The sequence below is a fragment of the Sturnira hondurensis genome, unplaced genomic scaffold (assembly GCF_014824575.4).
Source record: "Sturnira hondurensis isolate 20B ecotype Veracruz unplaced genomic scaffold, ASM1482457v3 Scaffold0019216, whole genome shotgun sequence".
Lineage (NCBI taxonomy): Eukaryota > Metazoa > Chordata > Mammalia > Chiroptera > Phyllostomidae > Sturnira > Sturnira hondurensis.
Window position 1 is genome coordinate 1,323,957 of NW_028091847.1, and position 21,949 is coordinate 1,345,905.

The following is a 21,949-nucleotide window of genomic DNA, read 5'->3' on the forward strand; positions in this document are numbered from 1 at the left end:
TATTAACCTTTCCAAGGTTAATACTAACTGGCCTCACTAAACAAACCAGTAAGCATCTCTGTGTGGGAGATGACAGTAGTAGGGGAGGCAGTGCAGGCGGAGCCTGGCTCCGCTGGGTGTGTGGGATGGAGGTGGAGATGGCGAGTCCGCAGGTCGGGCAGCAGCTCAACCACTCGTGTACCTGCTGGACCGGCAGGACCAGGAACCGTGGGCCCTGGGACTAACCGGCCTCCACTGAGGAGGGACCCCATGCCAGACTCCTAGCCACAGCTGGAGAGTTCTTGGGCCACTGGGTTGGAGAGAGGGAGGATTTGTCTCTGCCTTTCTCAGTCCCTAGGCTGAAGGTCTGCTGTGAATTTGGAGATAGGAGTTCAGAAAACTGGGGCCCTGGTGCGACATTTTTGCCCTCTGTGATACCCAGCCTGTCACCTAGTACAAAACCCCAGATGACTGATCCTGAGAGGGAGACCTGGAGTGTCACTGTGAGATGTGACAGGGGACACAGCACCATGGATCAGCGGAACATCACCTGTCTGAATGGGGACTCACCTACCATACCCACAGACATTATGGTGGAGAGAGCAGGATAATTTTGTGAGTGTGTGGCTGCAGCAACCAAGAGCTAAGTCAGCTACAAAAGCAGGTAAGCCAGTCGCATGTGGCAGGTAAGTAGCAGAGCCAGAGCGCCAGCGTTCCACCGACTCCGAGTCCAGCCGGAGTGGCTCCCTCAACTCGAGCCTGTGCAGTCGAACCCTGCCCTGACGCCCCTTGGGCCTCTCCTCTCCCTCACCTGTCTCCCCGCCACACCTGAGGCCCAGCCCTGACTGAGACCAGCCCTGGCGAAGCTATCTATGATGGTAGAAGTCAGGATAGGGTTAAACTGGAGGGGTGGTGGACCTCTGGGGCGCTGGCCATTTCTATTTGCTTATACATGTCTGTTCACTTTGTGAATTAATCCAGCTGCATACATACAGTTTGTGAACATTTCTGTTCATAAAAAGTTTACTTAACAAAGTGATTTTAAAGAAAATGGTGATACCTATTTAATAGTATTAAGCACTGTGCTGTGGAGTGGACAGAACACAGTCCTGACCTCAGGAGTGTAGGAGACAGGAAAACACCCACGTGTGGAAATAAGGTGAGTCAAACTGCCATTTTCCTTCGGTAGGTGGGGGAGGAGCCCCAGAGCGTCAGGGCATGGAGGAGGCCAGTGGAGCAAAATGGTCAGGTCGGGACGCCCCCCGGGCGGAGGGACGGCTGGGATGCACTCTAATAGCTGAGGCTGCCCTCTGGGAGCTCAGTGGCGGTACTCATGCCCCCTGGGGCCCTGCACTCAGCCCTGGGCTGCCAAGGACAGCATACCAGGAGGCCTTCCTGCCTCTCTGGGCTCATCCCAGGCATCTGATCCTGGAGTAGCTCCTTTGGAAAAACATTTTCACCAGGCAGAGCTGCGTAGGAACATACAGTTTCTAAAAGGATCCCCAAAGCTCTGAATTATTTATTCACTAAAGCATTCATCATTGATGAGACCCCTGTTGGCTTTCCTCTGCCACAAACCCCCCCCCCCCCCCCCCCCNGGCTTTCCACTGCCAAAAAACCCCCCCCCCCCCCCCCCCCCGGCTGTGGTAGGCTCTGGTTGGAAATGTTACTTTGTAAAGAAAGTCTCTTCCCACGTGTCACTTGGACTTTGCTATTGGTGGATATCACTTATATTTTCAGAAGAGCAAACAGCCTTCCTCAGCTCTCGCATGGGCCAGGGCCAGGGCCATGCCTAGACCCTGTGGCTCCTTCCAACAGTCCGTTCTGCCTGGGATGCACAACTGTGTGCAGCCCTGTGCCCCCAGTGGCAGGGGGAAGGCAGGTGCAGAGTGCGGGATGTGTGGGTGTGGGGCACCTCAGGCTGGAGAGGGGAACTGAGAGTAACTATGTTTTCACGTTGTCCATTCAGATACTTATTTTTTACCAGGTAACAAAGCTGTGATGGCCACTGCTGTGTTTGGCCACCCAGAATCCACTCCCCTCTCTTGTTAGGGTCCCGATTTTCTTTAAGAGGATCATCCCTCCCACCCACAGGGGTAGCAGGGGAGGAGGCATTCAGACCAGGTATCTGCCCTCCCCAAATGGTAGCCAAAGTGTCTCTGGAACACCCCCCCCCCCCCTCACCACCTGTGAGCATCAGACTAGAAAAGCTGCTGAGCTAGCTGCCCCTGGCCCGGAGCCCCTGCTTCCTGGGTACCATCCGTGGCTGTGTTGGCAGATGGCTGCTTTTGCTGAGTCTAGAAATATTTCCACACCAGTCTCTGCCCCTAAGCGGGACCCTACATCACTGCAGACTAGAACATGTGCTCAGTGCCACGAGAGGGGATGGAGACAGTGACAGGGAATGGGGTTCAGCTCAGCCAGCACATCTCCAGTGCCCAGCGCTTAGAGCCAGCTTCTCATCTACCCTTAGGAAAGACAAGAAGGCCCTTCAGATCTGCTCCTGAGATTCCCCTTAGGAGGCATGACCTGCATGTAGAGCTGCCGTAGTGCATTCAGTGGCGCTGTGGAGCGAATGGCAAGTTACAGGAAACCAACGGCTGGAGGAGAGTGACTGGCTGGTGTTGACTGGCCCTGATTTGGGAAGGGGTTTCAATACTCAGTAAAGTGCCTTGGCTCATTTAGACTATACAGGGACAATTACGTCTATAGGTAATTGAGATGAGAATATCAAACTCCTTGGCCTTAATTTTAAGCTCCTCAAGAAATCTTCTGATCCATGATTTGGGGAGGTAGCATCTTGGCTCTGGAACCACAGTCCTGAGTTCAAATCCCTGGTCTGCCATTTCTTGAGTGTGTCTCCTTGGTTAACTTATTTATTACATCTGAGCCTCAGTCTTACTCATAAAGCGAGGCTGAGACCATCTCAGATAGCTGCAGCCAGCATCCAGTGGTGGTCACTTAATGCTCAACCACATCCTCCCATCTGGTCTCTGCCCAGGTGCAGAGGTGGCAGTCTGGGCAGCAGGTTTTGGGGGCAGTTACACGTCTCAGAGGTATCGGGGGTTTGGTTCCTAAGCCCTGAGATAGAGCATTGCAATTAAGCAAGTCATCTTTTTGCTGGTGGAGGGTTTTGCCTTTGATTTGTAAAGAGTACAAAACCCGCGACGTGCAGGGAAGGGAAGTGCAATAAATAACATGAGGTATATGCCTACACGATCAAGCTAGGCTGGTATTCCAGGGGCATTTGCATGGCCTGCACTGCTTCACTTAGTCTTCACAACAGCTTTATTTTATATGAAACCGAAGCTTAGAGAAGTTAAGTGACTTGCCCAGGATCACAGCTAGCATGTGGCCAAAGCAGGATCTCCTGTCTATTGAAGGTCAGCAGACTTGCGTCTAGTTCATGTTTCCTGTGGCTTGGTTGGCATAAGTGTGCCAGTCCATGCGAGTCTGATCATCCCTGAGTGGACTGTTGAAAATGGAGCGCCTCAGCCTGGGAGGGGGAAGCCTCGTCTCTGCGTGTGGTGACCTCCTGTCTTTGGTCCAATGACATACAAAGACCCAGGGCCAAGAAATGTAACAATGCCGCTCTGGCAGCCTGATCCCCAGCATAGCAGCACTCGGTGGTTGGGCCGCTCTGCTCGGAACGGAGTCGCGATGGAGCTGCTGCTGCTTTGAGTAAAGGTACTGCTGTCACAAGCAAGGGCCTCGACTTTAGACTAACAAAAGGGAATCCTGGTAACAGGTGTTCTAAATGTCCTTCATGGATTGATAGATTGAAAGGCAGGCAGCCAGCCAGCAGGCCTGCATAACTTAGGCATTTATTCTTGGAAAGGGAAAATCTTAGACTCAAAGGGGTTTTCACACAAACGCGTCAATAGGGAGATGCCTTCGCCCACAGGTCCTTGGCTTCCTGCAGTGTAGTTTTGAGCTGTGCTGCAGCCTGTCCTGGCCGACCCTGTTCCCTGTTCCCCAACAGCAGCAGAAGCTGAAGTCCCTCCACGTCACCCACCAGCTGAAGGAAACAAGTGTGACAGACTCCAGAATGCCACCCGTGTGCACTCTGCCTATTCTTCTAGGTGTCCGGGGGAACAGAAAAATGTCCCAACAGGCAAAGCACATTTTCTCAAAAAGCTGGATGGAGGTGTGTGACATTCCTCTGCTTAACAGGCAAAACAGAATCAACTGGTGAACTGCTGCTGTAGCAACGTCGAGGGAGAGATGGGGAGGGGCCTCGCTGGGAGGGAGAGCTGGCCATGGGGAGCTCCCAACCATGGCCGTCCACCTTGGGCCCTCTGCTCAGAAGTGTGGGAGGCAGTGGGGGCCCAGCCAGTCCAGAGGGGTCCTGGCCCACTTGCCTTGGCATCGTCTCTGGTCGTCAGGGCCAGGCCCCAGAGAGGTGTCAGTCCTCAGTGACAGGCGGGGGAATGAGCTGCAGCTGGAAGTTCTCATTCTGGAAGATGCTGTTGAAAGCAGGGCCACTCTGGGAGCCACTGAAGGGCCGGTAGCTCTCGCTGCCACGGTTCTGGGACAGTTCTGTGAGGAGAGCCAGCTGCAAAGGAGGGGACATACATCAGCCAGAGCTGTGGGGGCAGAGGATCCGTGGGGAGGCTGGATGTGGAACAGCCTGGGGGGAGCCTGAGTCCACTCGCTGCCTGGAATACCCGAGGGGCAGTGCTATGCTATGGGAAGGGTGCACAGGCTGGGTTTGATCCCAGGTCGCATCACACAAATAAGCGATGTGACTGTGGACAAGTTCACTGCATCCTTTAGGACCTACATCCCCTCCCTTAGTAAGAGTGGACTGAGTATATCCTGTAGCACTTCAAACTGATACTGTGATGATGATAGGAAGCTGATTCTGCACCTCCAGCACTGAGTATGCCTCTGCCGCTAGTGTCTGAGCCTGTGGCCTTGCCTGGAGCTGAGGTTCCCCACTCTTCACTCCTCTCATCCCACTCCCTCTCAGTTGGTCCTCTGGGCCAAGGACCTGCGTTATGATCACTGGCTCTGACCGCTGTCTTTTGCAATCTAGATGGCTTCAAATGGATGCCCAGCTGCTACTTCAGGGGGAAGTCTACCTTCTCTTGAAAAATCCTCCCTGCTCCCAGCTTCCCTATTTCTGCCAAGACACCAGTGAAAACCTCACTGTTAGTGGCTCAGCTCCGAAAGACCTACCTGCCAAGAACAGAGAGTGGCAGGAGGAAAGGTTACTGCTAGCCCATTGGGACACCTGGCTCTGCTTTCAGAGGAGTTGCCCCTTTCACCCCAAAGAGGGCCCTGCAAAAGTAGGGGCCTGATAGCCTGGCCTGGGAGGTACCCTGATGGCCAGTGAACAGGGGAATTCCACACCCAAGGTCCTGCTCCCAAAGAGGGCAGCTGTGAGGGGCAAGCCACCACAAAGGGTGGAATAGGCAGGAAGTCTGTGGGGACAGCTGATGGCCCCAGGTGGCTGGTGAGTGCCTTTTAGGTGCCAGGCACTACCCTAGGTTCTTTACATGTACTATTTCTTTCAAAAGTTTTCTTTTAAATTTAAGTAGTTGGTATATAATATTAATTAGTCTCAGGTGTACAATATAGTGATTTGATATTTTATGTCTTACAGTGGGATCACCTGAGTCAATTCTAGTAATCATCTGCTACCGTGCAAACTTATTACAATATTACTGACTACATTCCCCTTCACCTTTATCACCCACCCTGCTAACAGCTCCCCTCTGGCAATCATCCCTTTGGTCTCTGTTTCTATGAGTCTGTTTTTGGTTTTATTTTGTGTGCTATGTTTTTTAGATTCCACATATAAGTGAAATCATATGGTATTTGTCTTTCTAACTTATTTCACTTAGCACAATACCCTCTAGGTCCATCCATGTTGTCACAAATGGTAAGATTTCATTTTCTGTTATTGCCTGATATTCCACTATATATTTTGCTTCATTATTTGTTCACAAATTGATAGGCACCTAGTTGCTTTGATATGCTGGCTATTGTAAGTAATGCTGCAGGGAACATAGGTGCGCATATGTCTTTTGAATTAGCGTTTTTGTTTTCTTTGGATAAGTAGCCAGAGGTGAAATTGTTGGGTCATATGGTGGTTCTAGTTATAGTTTTTTGAGGATCCTGTGTACTGCTTTTCACAGAGGCTGCACTAGTCTGCACTCCCACCAACAGTGCACAAGGGTTCCCTTTTCCCCACATCCTCACCAGCACATTATGTTGTTCACTTTTTGATGATGGCTATTCTGGCAGGTACGAGGTGGTGTCTCACTGTGGTTTTGATTTGCCTTTCCCTGATAATTAGTGATGTTGAGCATCTTTCCATATGTCTGTTGGGCCTCTGTATGGCTTTTTGGGAGAAATGTCTTTTCATGTCCTGTTTATTTGAGAAGGACAGGTGTGAATTCTTCTTTAAGAATAGCTTCACCTGTGAAGCTCTCTGGTCCTAGGCTTTTGTTTGTTGGGAGTTTTTTATTCCTGCTTCAGTTTCATTGCTAGCACTGGTCCATTCAGATTCTCTGTTTCTTCCTGGTTACTCTTGGAAGGTTGTATGTTCCTAAAAATTTATTAATTTCTTCTAGATTGTCCAATTCAGTTCTAGTTTCTTTTATTTCTGACTTTATATATTTGTGTTTTCTTTTGCTTGGTATTAGAAGCTTGTCAATTTTTAAAGAATTTTTTTCAAAGAACCAGCTCTTGATTTCATTTATCTTTTCTATTGTTCTTCTATTTTTTATTTCATTCATTTCTGCTCTGATCTTTCTTTCCTTCTACCTAATTTGGGTATTATTTGTTCCTTTTTTAAAAAGTTTCTTTAGGTGTAGACTTAGATTGTTTATTTGGGATTTTTTCCTGCTTCTTGAGGTAGGCCTGTAATGCTACACACTTTCCTCTTATAACTGCTTTTGCTGTGTGGTTATTGTTCTCATTTTCATTTGTCTCAAGGTAGTTTTTGATTTTGTCTTTCACCCATCGGTTGTTCAGAAGTGTGTTGTTTCATCTCCATATATTTGTGTTTCTTCCCCATTTTTTTTTCCTGTAGTTGATTTCTAGTTTCATGCTACTGTGGTCAGAAAATATAATATCAATCTTCTTGAATTTATTGAGGCCTGTTTTGTGGCCTAGTCTGTGGTCTATCCTGGAAAATGTTCCGTGTGCGCTTGAAAAGAATGTGTAATCTACAGTTTTTGGATAAAATACTCTATAAATGTCTATCAAGTCAAACTGGTTCAATGTGGCATTTAAAGCCATTCTTTCTTACTGATTTTCCATTTGGGTGATCTGTCCATTGAGGTAAGTGGGGTATTAAAGTCCCCCACTATGACAGTATTACTGTTAACTCCCGCCTTTATGTCCACTGACAACTGCTTTTTATATTTGGGTGTTCCCAGGTGGGTGCATAGATGTTTACCTCTTCTTAGATTGATTTCCTTCAAAGGCACTGAAGTCTGTGTTGTCTGATGAAGTATGGCTATGCCCCAGCCTTTCTTCTGTCTCTGATGGCATGGAATGTCCCTTCCATCTCTTCACTTTCAGTCTGTGTGTCTGTCAATCTAAAGTGAGTCTTTTGTTTGCAGCTAGAAATAGGTCTTTCTTTGTCTTGTTTTGACCCATTCGGCCTCTTCTGTGTTGTTTGGAGCATGTACTTCATTAACATTTAGAGTTATTATTAATAGGTATGTGCTCATTGCTATTTTGTTCATTGTTTTTTTTGGGTGGTTTTTGTTCTTCACTGTTCTTCCTTCTTCTCTTGACTCTTTCCTTTTGATTTGTTGGTTTTCTTCAGTGTTTTGATTGGGAGCTTGTCTCTTCATTTTTCTGTGTATGTTTGGTTTATCGTTACTGTGAGGTGCATATACATACATCATTAGCCACGGCAGTCTATTTTAAGGTGACAGGCATTTGAGTTCAGTTGTGTTCTAAAAGCACTACATTATTTCCCCCCTTTCCACTCTGTTTTCGCCATCATGTTTTATATCTTTTTGTGTATCCTTTGGTCATTTCTGCAGCTATTGTTAATTTTTTCTACTATTGTTTTTTAACCTTCATATTAGCTTTTTTTAAAAAAGATTTTATTTATTTTTTTCAAGGCGGGGGAAGGGAGAGAAAAAGAAATGGAGGGAAACATCATTTGGCTGCATGTCTCCAGCTGGGGACCTGGCCCACAACCCAGGCATGTGCCCTGACTGGGAATCAAACCAGTGACTTTTTGGTTCACAGTCTGTGCTCAATCCACTGAGCCACATGAGCCAGGGCCATGTTAGCTTTTTAAAGTGGTTGATTCACTGTGATTATTGTATTTTTGCCTTTACCAGTGAGATATTTTCCCCTGTATTTCTTATTTTTGGTTATGGCCTTTTCTTTTCTGCATAAAGACAACCCTTTAACGTTTCTTGTAAGGCCAGTTTAGTGGTGGTTAACTGTGGTTTTCACTTGTCTGGAAAGCTCTCTCCAATTGTAAATGATAATCCTGCTGGATATAGTATTCTAGGTTGTACACTCTCTTCTTTGAACACTTCAAATATCTCCTGCCACTCCCTTCTGGCCTGTAGAGTTGCTTTTGAAAAATCAGCTGATAGCTTTATGGGCTTTCTCTTGTATGAGATGTTTCATTCTTACTGTCTTTAAGATTGTCTCTTTCTACTTAATTTTTTAAATCTTCACCCAAGGATATGCTTACTGGTTTTAGAGAGAGGGCAAGGAAGAGAGTGAGAAAAAAACACTGATCAGTTGCCTGCCTCCTGTACCTGACCATGGATCAAACCTGCAACCTAGGCATGTGCCCTGACCAGGAATTGAACCTACAGCCTTTTGGTTATGGGACTATGCTCCAACCAACTGAGCCACTCAGCCAGGGGTCTCCTTAACTTTTGCCATTTAAATACAGTATGCCTTGGTGTGTGCGTCTTTGGGTTCACTATGTTTGAAACCCTCTGTTTGGAAGCCTGTTTTCTTCCTTAGAGTAGGAAAGTTTTCAGACATTATTCAAGTATTACTTCCCTTTCTCCTCTCCTTCTGGAATTCCTGTAATGCAAATGTTTGGGCACTGATCTTATCCCAGAGCTCTCTTATACTATCTTCATTTAAAAAAATTTTTTTCCACTTTGCTGTTGTTTTTAGGCAATTTCTGCTATTCTGCTATTCTTCCAGGTCAGCAATCTATTCTGTATTAACTAATCTGCTGTCGATTCCTTCTATGCACAGGTGGCGAACACAAGGCCCATGGGCCGAATCCAGCCCTCCACCTTGTTTTATCTAGCTCGGCACCTTGTTTCCACCCAGCAGCAGTGCTGAGCTCTCACTTAACTGTGATGGAGTAGTTACATTAATACAGTTGTAACATTATATTCAGCCCTCTGAAGGCAACCATGAGCCTGATATGGTACCAGTGAAAATGAGTTTGATATCCCTGTTCTAATGTATTCTTCATGTCAGTCATTGTGTGTTTCATTTGTGGTTGGTTCTTTATTGTGTTTTCTATCTTTTTTGTTGAAGTGCTCTCTGAATCCCTCTACTGTACTCTAAAGTTTGTCGGGCACCCTCAGAACAGTTTCTTCAAATTCTTTATCAGTCAAATTACTTGCTTATTTTGTCTTAGGATTTTTCTCTGGAGTTTCTTCCTGTTTCTTCATTTGAGCATATTCATCTTTCTCTCCATTCTGTTTGTTTGGCTTTCTGTGTTTGTTCCTTTGAGTTGCACTGAATAACTAACCCTCTCCATCTTGAAAGAGTGATCTTTGGAGATGCATTGGAGAGCTCTGGCAGGCTAGTTGTAGTCAGGGCAGGCACGTGCCCTACTTGATGCTCCGCCTGACCTGGAGTGGGTTTCAGGTGGTGCATATTTCCTTGCCCTTCTAATCTGCGTGGGGCTGCCTGATTTAGACAGGGCTATAAGGTGTGCCCTTTCTGTGCCCTGTTGCTTTGTGACCACAGCGTGACTTTGCGTGCACACCCAACTCACTCTGCATGGGGCAGTCCTGTGTGTGGGCACTGCAGTGTTTTGCTCGCTCCACATTTTCTTTGGGTGGGTGGCCCTGTGTGTGTGCAGCAGTGCCCCGCTATTGCAGGGTTTGCCTGCTTTATACTCTCCAGGAGAGGCAGCACATGAGGGCGCAGTAGCACCCCCAGATCTCCATACTTGCTCTGGACAGGACAGCCCTGCGTGCGGATGCCGTTAGCTCTGCATCCTCCTCAGGTGGGGGTGCCCCTTGTGTGCACAGCCCAGTGGGTGCATGAAGCAGCACACTGCTGTACCTGCTGGGTCAACCTCCAACTGTGAGGGCCTGATGCCCTCCTGTTTCTGCTGGATCTAGCTCAGGAGGGGTTGCTGGGCACGTGCCAGAGTGCCCTGCAGGTCGGCCACAGAGGCTGCATGGAGCTCTCACCTGCTATCCAGGTTCGGGGCAACATAAACAAGGGTACTCACTGGTTCCTCTGGTCCTGGGTTGTCCCCTCAGCTCTTGGTTCCCCATCTTCTCTATGGGGTCCCTCTTTCTTGCTTGTTGCACAAAAGCTGTTTAATTGGCTCACGGTTGCCTCCCTAGAGAAGCTGCTCTAAATATAGGTGTATACTCAATGTGTTCTTGGGAGAAAGTGGGCTCAGCATCCACCGATGCTGCTATCTTGGACCTGCTTCACAAGTCTGATATTTCTAATCCTCTAACACAACCCTCGGGGTAAAACACTTGGAGCCCTGAGAAGTTAAGTAACTTGCCCTGAGACACCCAGAGGTGAGTGGTAGTGTGGGATTCAGTCTCAGGTCCATGTGGCCGTTCGTGCTCAGCTGAACTGCCTGCAGTTCTGCCTTCCCCAGAGATAATGCCTGTCACCTTCCGGGAATTGTCTTCTGGTGGTCCTCTGACCCCGGCAAGGGGTTCTCTCTTCACCCAGGCAATAATGGCAGAGGTTCATGTGTGTCCATTTGTCACTTTTGTTGATAACTTACTACCAGTGGCTGTGATGACAGGGGAGATGCCTTAAGGCCCCTAAGCTGAAAGTGCTAATTTATCAGAAATAATCCAGCCCCAGCTCCTGGCTCAAAGACACGCATGTAGTCCAGTTCATAGTTCATAACACTGGCTCTGACTGCAAACTGCTTAGCTGGCTGAGGGCAGACAGGAAGTGCACTGGCTTAGGTGGTCCTACCAGGACTCGACTGCCACTGGAGAGGTTACAGAGAGACATCCCTCGCTGTGCTTGAGCTCCACCTATGTGACTTCCTGCCTTTTAGAACCCTCTCAGCCGCCCATCAGCCTGTGAAGTTCTCCACAAGAACTATTACACACAATATCAAGAATAGAACAGGAGACAGATGTTACATAAACTCCAAGTGTGTTCACATTCAGACACTGTGAGGTAGAAAGATCAACCAGAAAAAATACTGTTTCCCAGGAAAGAGATATTTTTGTGTACTACATCTGTAACTTAATGATCTGGAAATCGGCTCAGTAGTTTGAAGCCACGAAACTTCCTTAGAAGGCCCAGGAACCCAACTACTGGGGTGGAGCTTGGATGAGGCTGGGAGGGGAGAGAGGTAATGCCAGTTCAGTAACACTGCTGGACCACTCAGAGGCCCCCTGGAGGAGTCTCCTGGAAGGAAAACCTCAGCCCAGACCACCTCTCAAAGAGAGAATGCCATTTTTCATCTGGGCTTCCATGTAACCGAGCAGGAGTTTGCCTAATGGGGATAAGGAAGTCCAGGCATAGAAGCAGCACACAGGCAGTCTGTGCAAGCTCAAGATAAGTTCAAGAACAAATCAGGCCCAGCTGGAATTAATTCTGACTTGAGGATCGGAGGAGGTGATAGAGTTTGGACTCCACCTTCAGGTGATGGAGAGCCAGGAAAGTGATTTAAGCAAGCGGTTGGGGTGGGTAACATGACATTGGGTTTTGGAATAGTACCTGGGCAGCAGCGTGGAGAAGGGACAGAAGGCCTGTGGTGGCCTCTGTGAGTGACAGTTTGTAGGGGAAGGGGAGAAATACACAGGAGATGAAAGAAGATGCCTACAGATCTCTTTAGTGAATGGATGGAATGGGAGAGAGAAGCCCAGGGTGCCGCCAGGTTTCTGCTCTTGGTAGGTGGATGAGAGAAGGCACCACCCAGAGAAAGGCAGTGGGGCAGGGAAGAACCGATCAAGAACGTTAATGACTGCATGTCTGAAGTACTTGTGCGGCACCCAGACTGATGTTATGGCATGACTGCTGGTGGCTCTCCAAGTCTGTGCTCTTCTTCTGCGGTTGTAGGAGGCCAGTAGTTTTAGCCAATGGCCTTCTTGAATAAAGACCAGTTTTCCCAGCCTGCATTGCAGTTAGGTGTGCCCATGTGTCTAAGTTCTGTATACTTGTAGGGACTGCCTTTAAACAAAGGGCTTCTGCTCTTCCTCCTGTTCGTCCATCTTGCTAGCCAGAATGGAGATATCATGGATGGTGGGGCCACAAGACACAAGAAATCTGGAGAGACCTTTATGGAAGGTGCCCTGGGCTGCCTGCATTAAACTTCTGTCTTGGTTAAGCCACTGTAACTTAGCACATTCAACCAATGCAGATGTCCCTCAGGGCCTGAGGCTTTGGACAGATGTGGCAGTCATCAATAAAAAGAAAGGCCTCCCGGATGAAGGCTTAGGAAACACAGATGCCCTTCTGTGTCCTCACAGCTCATGGTAAGGGGCAGACATCTTTCTACTTCCTTTGCATCTTTTGCCAAATTCTGATTGCTCCCTGGGGCCAGGGCTCCACACGGCCATAAAAGGGTACTTTTAAGAGGACTTAAGGACACCGCATCTCCAAAATAGCAATTATAAATAAAGAAATAAAAATTTAAACAACCACACAAACATTACCCTGGAACTTCCTCGGTAGAGATGACAAAGCTGATCAAATGCTTGGATTTGCTGTGGATCCAGAACAGGTTCTGAGGTTGCCTGAGAAGTAAAAACAGTAAGGTTAGTAACATCCATGGCCTCTAAACTTGGCCAATAGTGACATAGGACATGCTGCTTCCTCCATTTCTCTGAATAAAATCCATGTTACCAGCAATTAGTGAATGATATTTTATTGAGCATTAACTAGAAATGGACAGGTCCCTCTAAGGACCCCTGGTGCCAACCCCCAGGTTTACCTCTCTATGGACCCTTTCCCCAGTGTGCTCTCTAATTTCCTGTGCTGACCAGCTTCCTTTAGGGCTTCTTGGTACCTCTTTGCTTTTATTCTGCAGAGAAACTTAGCTCCATCCAGCCCTGCCTTCCTGTATCCATCACTGAGTATACCCAACAAAGATGGCCCTTTTTTGTTGTAGTAGTAGGGGATCATGTTACAGGAGACATCATGTCACTTCCCTGTCTCATTAGAAAGCTGGTAGCCACCTATGGGGTTGCAAGCTTGGACTACTGCTTTTTAGAAGAGATGAACGCTAACATTTCTATAGCAGTGTCGTGGTGGAACATGCCAGTACTGTGGTTCTACTCTTGGTGGATCTGATCCAACTCACACCTACAGAGAAGATAAGGGGTCCTGTGGGATGCAGGTATAAGCTTTGGAGTCAGAAGTAAATTGGAAGTACTGGAAACACCAGTTCTGACACTATCCTGCTGTATGATCTTAGGCAAGTCACTTCTCTAAGCCTCAATGCCATTGCCTGTAAGTGAGAGGATAATGCTTCCTTTAGGAGGTTACTGAAAATTAAATTACATGAGATACATATTTAAAATGTCTTTAACTTACCTGGTATCTCACAAGGGCTCAGTATATGCTAGCTTATTCTTACATTTAGAGATACCCTTAGTTAAATGTTGATTTCAGAAGTGGTTTTACATCTATATATATGACTAATAAAAAGATCTTTCTTTATTCTGTATTTATTATGAATGCTTTTGGCACACAAAAAAGTATTACAAAAGATCTAACATGTCTGAGGAGGAGGAGGGTTTCAATGAGAAAGGGGCTTGGTGATGACATGAATGCTGCTCTATGAGAAAGTGCTGTCATGTCCATATTTTTTCCCCAAGGAGGATCTGAACTTAAAAAAAAGATTTGTATAAGAAGTTATGTCCCAGGCAAGAAAAAGCTGAAGGAGTTCATCACTACTAAACCATTATTATAAGAATTGTTAAAGAGATTCTTTAAGAAAAAAAGATCAATAATATGAATAAGAAAATATAAGAAAATTTTTCACTGACAAATGCAAACACGTAAAAGCAGTGAGTCATCTAACTCTAAAGCTACTACAGAGGTTAAAAGTCAAAAGTAGGAAGATCATGTATAATTACAAAAATAAGAGCTACACACAAACACACAAAATAAGTATAAAAGAATGACAAGAACATGACTGTGGAGGAGGTGAGTAAAAATTGTAGTGATTTTAAAATGTGTTCGAACTTAAGTGACTGCCAACTTAAAACAGACTGTACAAATGTAGCATGATACACATGAAGCACATGGTAGCAGAAACCAAAAACTGACAAGAGATAAACAAGGAATAAAGAGAAAAGAATCCAAACATAACAGCATAAAAGTTATCAACATATAAGAAAATAGGGAACAGAAAACAGATTTGTTGGCATAAGAAGATGGCAATAACTACATACCTTTCAATAATTACTTTAATTGTAAATGGACTCAATATTCCTATCAAAAGACATAGGGAAGCTGAATGGATTCAAAAAACAAGACCCTTGCATATGCTAACTACACGAGACCTAATTCAAATTGAAAGACATATAGACAAAGTATATAAGGAATGAAAAAAGATATTTCATGTAAATGAAAATGACAAAACAGCTGGGGTAGCAATACTTACATAAGACAATATAGACTATAAAACAAATGTTGTAGCAAGAGACAGAAGGCATTTCATAATGATAAAGGGATCAATCCAACAATAGTATATAAATAACTCTTGTAATCTATGCATCCAATGTAGGAGCATCTAGATATACATATTAATGGACATAAAGGAGGAGATCAATAATACAATAACAGTAGGGAACTTTAACTTTCCATTAACATCGACAGATCATCCAAATGGAAAATAAAGGAAATAGTAGCCCTAAATGGCACATTGGACCAGACGGATGTAATTGATAATTTTAGAACATTTCACCCCAAGGCAGCAGAAAATACATTCTTTTCAAGTGCACACGGAATACTGTCCAGGATATAGGAAAATGTTAGGTCACAAAACAGGTCTCAATAAATGTAAGAAGATTGCATTTGTATCAACCAACTTTTCTGAGCACAATGATATGAACTAGAAATCAGTTACAAGAAGAGGACTGAAAAATACAGAAACACATGGAGATTAAATAACATGTTACTAAGAAATGAATGGATTATCAATGAGATCAAGAAAAAAATCAAAAGATACCTTGATACAAAAAAAAAAAAATGACCCCAAATCAATGGGATGGGGCCAAAGCAGTTCTAAGAGGGAGATTTATAGCAATACAGGCCTACCTCAAAGAACATGAAAAATTTAAAATAAACTATCCAACCTCATACCTAAAGGAGCTAGAAAAAGAAAAAAACAAAGCCCAAAAGTGAATAAAAGATCACAGCAGAAATAAACAGAATAAAATCTAAAGAAAAGATCAATAAAACCCATAGCTGGTTCACTAAACAGATAAATAAAATTTAGAAAAACCTTTGCTCAAGGTTATCAGGAAAAAAAGAGAGATGGCTCAAGTAATATAAGAAATGAGAGGAGAGAAATAAAAACCAACACCACAAAAATACAAAGGATTATAGGAAAATACTATGAACAACTTTATGCCAAGAAATTGGGCAACCTAGAAGAAATTGATAAGTTTCTAGAAACATACAATCTTCTAAGACTAAATCAGGAAGAAACAGAAAATCTGAACAGACCGATAACTTCTAATGAAATTGAATCAGTAATTTAAAAAGCTCCCAACAAACAAATGTCGTGGACCAGATGGCTTCACAAGTGAATTTTATCAAACTTTCAAAGAAAAATTAACATCTATCCTTATCAAACTATTCGAAAAATTGAAGAGGAGGGAAGGCTCCCAAACTCATTTTCTGAGGCCAGCATTACCCTATTACCAAAATCAGATAAACTACAAAGAAAGAAAATACAGGCCAATATCCATGACAAATACAGGTGCAAAAATCCTCAACATAATATTAGTAAACTGAATTCAGCAATATATTGAAAAGCTCATTTAACCTGATCAAGAGGGATTTATTCTTGGTACTCAAGGTTGGTTCAATATTTGCAAAGCAGTTAACGTGATATACCACATAAACAAAATGAAGGATAAAAATCATGTATCAATGGATGTAAAGAAAGCATTTGACAAAATTCAGTAACCATGTATAATAAAAAGTCAACAGTGGGGATAGAGGAAACATACCTCAACATAATAAAGGCAGTATGTGACAAACTAACACCTAACATCATATTTAATGGTGAAAAATTGAAAGCTTTTTTCTTTAAGATCAGGAATAACACAAGGATGTCCACTTTTACCACTTTCATTCAATATAGTATTGAAAGCAATGAGACAAGAAGAAGAAATAAAATATGCCCTAACTGGTTTTCTTTCTTTTTAAATAAATAAGTGACTGGCATGGCTCAGTTGGCTGGGCATCGTCCCACAAACTGAAGGGTCACTGATTCTCCGTCAGGGCATATGACTCGGTTGCAGACCAGGTTCCTGGTTGGGCGCGTGTGAGAGGCAATCGATGTTTCTCTTGCACATCGATGTTTCTCTCCCTCTCTTTCTCTCTCCTTCCCCCTCTCTCTAACAGTAAATAAATGAAGTCTTCAAAAAAATGAAATAAAATGCATCCAAATTTGAAAGGCAGAAGTAGAACTGTCATCATTTGCAGATGACATGATATTTTATATAAAGAATCCTAAAGATTCCCCCGAAAACTTTTAGAACTAATAAATGAATTCAGTAAAGTAGGATACAAAATTAATATTTGGAAACCAAGTGCATTTTTACACACCAGTAATGACCTATCAGAAAGAGTAAAGAAACAATTCCATTTACAATTGCATCAAAAATAATAAAATACCTAGGAATAAGTTTAACTAAGGTGGTAAAGACCTGTACTCAGATAACTATAAGACACTGAAGAAAGAAAGTGAAGACCATACAAATAAATTGGAAGGATATACTGTGCCCATGAATTGGAAGGATAGTATTTTTCAAATGATTGTACTGTCTACCCCAAGCAATCTACAGATCCAATACAATTCTTATCAAAATACTAATGGCATTCTCAGAACTAAAACAAATAATCCTAAAATGTACATGAAGCCAGAAAATACCACGAACTTTCAAAGTAATCTTCAGAAAGAAGAACAAAGTTGGAGGTATCATGCTATCTGATATCAAACTATACTATAAGGCTATAATAATCAAAACAGCATGGTACTGTGATAAAAGACAGGCACATCAATGGAACAGAACAAAGAACCCAACTAATCTATGATAAAGGAGGCAAGATTATACAATGGGCTAAAGATAGCCTTCAATAAATGATGTTGGGAAAACTACAGCTACAAATAAACGACACTAGACCACTTGCTTACAATATATATCAAAATAAACTCAAAATGGATTAAAGACTTAAATATAAAACCCGAAACCATAAAACTCCTAAAATAAAACACAGGAAATAAATTCTTTGATGTTGCTCTTAGCAATATATTTTTGAATATTTCTTTCCAGAAAAGGGAAACAAACAAAAAATCCCAAATGGGGTAACATGAAACTAAAAAGTTTTTCCACAGTGAAGGAAACTATCAACAAAACAAAGAAACAACTTACTGAATGGGAGAAGATATTCATCAATGACACATCTTCTAAGGGGTTAGTATTCAAAATCTATAGGGAACTCATACAGCTTAACACCAAAAAAACAAACAATCCAATTAGAAAATGGGCAGAGGACCTGAATAGACAGTTCTTCAGGGAGGACATTCAGATGGCCAATAGACATGAAAAGATGCTCAACATCATTAATCACCTGTGAAATGCGAATTAAAACCACAATGCGATCACCTCACACATGCCAGAATGGCCATCATCAGCCAATTAACAGACACGTGTTGGTGAGGATGTGAAGGAAGGGAAACCCCCACGCACTGTTGGTGGGACTGTAAACTGGTGCCACCGTGGAAAACAGTTGGAACGTTCCTCAAAAAGTTAAAAATAGAAGCACCAAATGGACCAGCAATTCCACTTTGGGGTATGTATCCGAAGAAAATGAACACTAATTCAAAAAGATACATGCACCCCTCTGTTCACCGCAGCACTATTTACAATAGCCAGGACATGGGAACAACCTAAGTGTCCATCAGTGCCCATCAGTGAGAGGGTCAATAGATAAAGACAACATGGTTGTCTTTATCTATTGATATTGCATTGTATTATGTACAATGCAATATCACTCAGCCAAAAAAGGATGAAATCTTACCATTTGTGACAACATGTTTGGACCTAGAGGGTACTATGCTAAATAGATAAGTTAGAGAAAGACAAAAAACATACAGTTTCACTTATATGTGGAATCTAAAAACCAAAATAAACTAATAAATAAATAGAAACTCACAGATACAGAACACAAATTGATGGTCACCAAATGGAAGGGGGTGGGGGTGGGTGAAAAAGGTGAAGGGATTGAGAAGTACAGATGGTGGTTCTAAAACAGTCCTGGGGATATGAAGTACAGCACAGGAAAATAGTCAATAATATTGCAAAACTATGTATGGTACCAGGTGGGTACTAGACTTACCAGGAGGATCACTTCATAAATTATCTAAAAGTCTAACTGCTGTGCTGTACACTGAGACTAATAAAAATAATGCTGAATATCAATTGTAATTGAAAAAAATTCCACTAACGTAGGAGAGTTTTCCCACATGTAGTAAAACTAAAAGGTGATAAAGATGATACCTGGAAAAAAAGAGGTTATGTAAATTTAATGTTTTCCAGGAAGGACTTTGCTTCTCCTCCTCAAATTTTTTACCACCTCTAGGGAAATAAACTTGCAAAGAGCTAAGAGAATGGAAAGCAGTCAGTAGTGCCAGCCTAATGTGAAACACCCTCACAGCTCCACCTCCTGCTTTGTAGGTCCAGAAAGCGGCTGTCAGAGAGGAGGCTGACATCTCATGAGCTTCCAGAGCCCCACAGTGGTGCCCCAAAGATAAGGTCAAGGCTCTGGAAACCAGCTCAGGACCTTGTCAACTTAGTTCTTCTTGGTGCTCTCAGTGATATGGGGACAGCTGAATGTGGGGATGGCTCAATGGAAGTCCTGAGAAGGGCAGTGTGGCCCAGACAGCAGCCAGAGAGAGAAAAGGAGGGGACCCTCAGGCTCTGCTTTTCATCCTGTTAGATCCCATCTGTAGGTCTGCCAAATCCACGGAGAACCGTTCTCTGATCTGGAAATGTTTAAAGTTGCATTGACACTTAAAAATACTACTTTTCTCAGTATCATTTTGTAGGAAACCTGATCATATTCTTGGAGAGAAAGTGTGTGTGTGTGTGGGGGGGGTACCACATTTCTAAGAGATACTTAGTAAAACACTCACGAGAGATTAAAACTAAAGATGATCAGAAGGTTTGAGAAATACTACAAACCTAACACAAACAAAGCAAAAAAAATATACATATATCTTCAAGAGTCTTAATGGGAAACATGGTCTTGCCCCCTGGTTTTCCAACTCCCTTCCACACTCCTGGCACCAACTAGGGAGCGGGTAAGTTAAGGAAAAGGATGATACATGACTTTCACTGGCCACTCAAATGTCAGCTGTGGGGCCAGCCACCCACCCAGTCCATTTCACAGGGGCCCAGCCATCCTGACCTCGACTTTTCTTATCCCTGGTTGCTCTGTGATTGGACTTACCAGGAAGCCCAAATGGAAATAAGTCAGGAATACACCAAGTAAGGCACTGGGGAGGGGGGATGGGCAAGGCAGGTTAATCATAAAGGATGGAAAGGCCAAGTTAGTAAATGATGAAGCAGCAGGAACAAGAAATGGTGTCCTAGTGGAGGTGCTTTTGTAAAACAGCCCTTTGCCTTGGAGGGATATTGTAAGAAAAAATCTCACGCAACGAACTATTGTACTTCTTACAAAAAAACGTTAGATTGTACAGGCCACGTGTGATGACCCACTAAAAAATTCCCATCAGACCCTGCACCAAGAAAGGCTGTATTGGACACTACAGACCAGCAATTTTCAAGTGGTGTGCCACAAGATTTTTTAAAACATGCTATACCTGACTATTCAGTCACAGGCACTGACCTCATTTACTTTATACCGTCAGAGAAAAAAAATGCCAACAGTCAACATAACAGCTGTCTGGTACGAATAAATCAAAATTATACCCTTTTTGTCAGATTGGCAAAAATTTATTTTTGGGTGTGCCACAGAATTTTAGTAATTAGTTTATGTGGGAGGGAAAAGGTTGAAAATCACTGCTGTAGACTTGTTACTAATTATGTTGTCTTTTTGGCTTTTGTCACTAGGGAACTCAGGGCTAAATGAGTGACTACCTTGAACTAGCAACTGCTCAGGACTTGGTGGCAAACGTGTGTGTGCTATTACAACCTGGTTTTATATTATTTTCCAAACACGGGTTTTTTTTTTTTAATCTAGATTTCCTCATTTATTTTATCCTATTGGAAGTCAACTCAAATCATTGGGGAAAGTGAAGGTTGTGTTAGTTCATAAATAGAAAGTGCTACCGTTAAAAATAGAATCATGCTTTCATCCCCTGGGGAAATGCAGACGGCACCGGGTGAGGCTCCAGCCCCTGGGAGTTTGCTCACTGAGGCAGAGAGTCCAGGGGCCTCAGTGATGGCCCAACCCATGTTTTCTGATCCAGCGCTTCTCCAACTTTGACTTGTGTAAGAACCACTGAGAGGTCTTGTTAAAAATGCAGGTTCTGTTTGGTAGGTCTGGAGCAGGGTCTGAGATTCTGTGTGTCTAACACGGTGCTAATCTGTAGTGATAGAACAGCCGGGGTCTTTTTTGTCCTTACTGAGTCTTAACGGTGGTAACAGGACACTCTCAGGTTATGGGTGTTTTGCCTCCTCCTGACTCAAGTGTACCAAAGGAACCAACCAATTAGCACTTCTTTTTTTCTAAATTACCCTGATCAGGTATGTTGCTTTCAATACTCATGGAGTTCACATGAATCTTGGCAAGTGTAAGAAAATTAAATAAGAAAGTTCCTGCCACATGGTTCTTTTAAAATGTTACTGAATTGTAAGCCCTACATCTACTTTACTAAATAAATAAAAAGGATTATGTAAATTAAGGAAGAGAAGGCTAGGAGACTTGGCCAATGTGAATAAAAACTTTGCAACCAACTAAGCATCATACCTGGGGCCCTTCCCATATAAACTCCAGTCCTGGGGGAAAGCCGGGGTAGCAGAACCAACTGGTACGGGCACATGTGCACACACACACTTTCAAACATGACACACCCAGGTGGGTGTGCAGGGGTGGCTTTCCATGATCTTATTCCACCTCTAGGTCCTTGAACTCCTCGCAGATACCACGAGAAGGGGTCTCCAACAACGACACCCTTCAAAAACAGAAAAAGGCGGTCATTCTGTGTGGGAAATAACTGGAGGTGGCACGTCCTTCCTTATAACAGGCCATCCGCACGGGCAGCCAGACGCTGAACTGGAGCCAGTGCTGGGCTGCCTCAGGAGGCAGTCACTGTAGGATGGGGGCCCTAGTCTTGGCTGGGCCACACCGTCTCTGTGGTAAAGTGGCTGAAGACAAGTCACCGGAGGTGAAATGGGAGCGCTATTTGTAGACATGCCAAGGATCTAGTAGATGCTAACCTGTCTTAAAGTCCTTAGAATAAGAGTTTTTAGGGTTTTTTTTAAGGAAACATATAGGGAATGACTAATAAATCACCAGGTAAGCATTTCTGTATTCTCCATGGTTCTATGGGCTTGAAAAGCAGGGTGGGGTGGGCATG

General features: G+C 43.9%; 1 protein-coding gene across 2 annotated transcripts in view; it reads right to left on the reverse strand.

Annotated features, from left to right (window-relative positions):
* Positions 1-3,093: 3,093 nt before the first annotated feature.
* VPS8 (VPS8 subunit of CORVET complex) overlaps positions 3,094-21,949 on the reverse strand; it is a 253,317-nt gene continuing 234,461 nt past the window's right edge. For both annotated transcript variants that reach the window (XM_037027629.1, XM_037027628.1), the window contains 2 exons: positions 12,819-12,899; positions 3,094-4,534 (listed from right to left, as the gene is read on the reverse strand). In XM_037027629.1, coding sequence (XP_036883524.1) covers positions 4,385-4,534; positions 12,819-12,899 — 231 coding nt within the window. In that variant the 3' untranslated portion in view covers positions 3,094-4,384. The remainder of the gene's footprint in view (positions 4,535-12,818; positions 12,900-21,949) is intronic.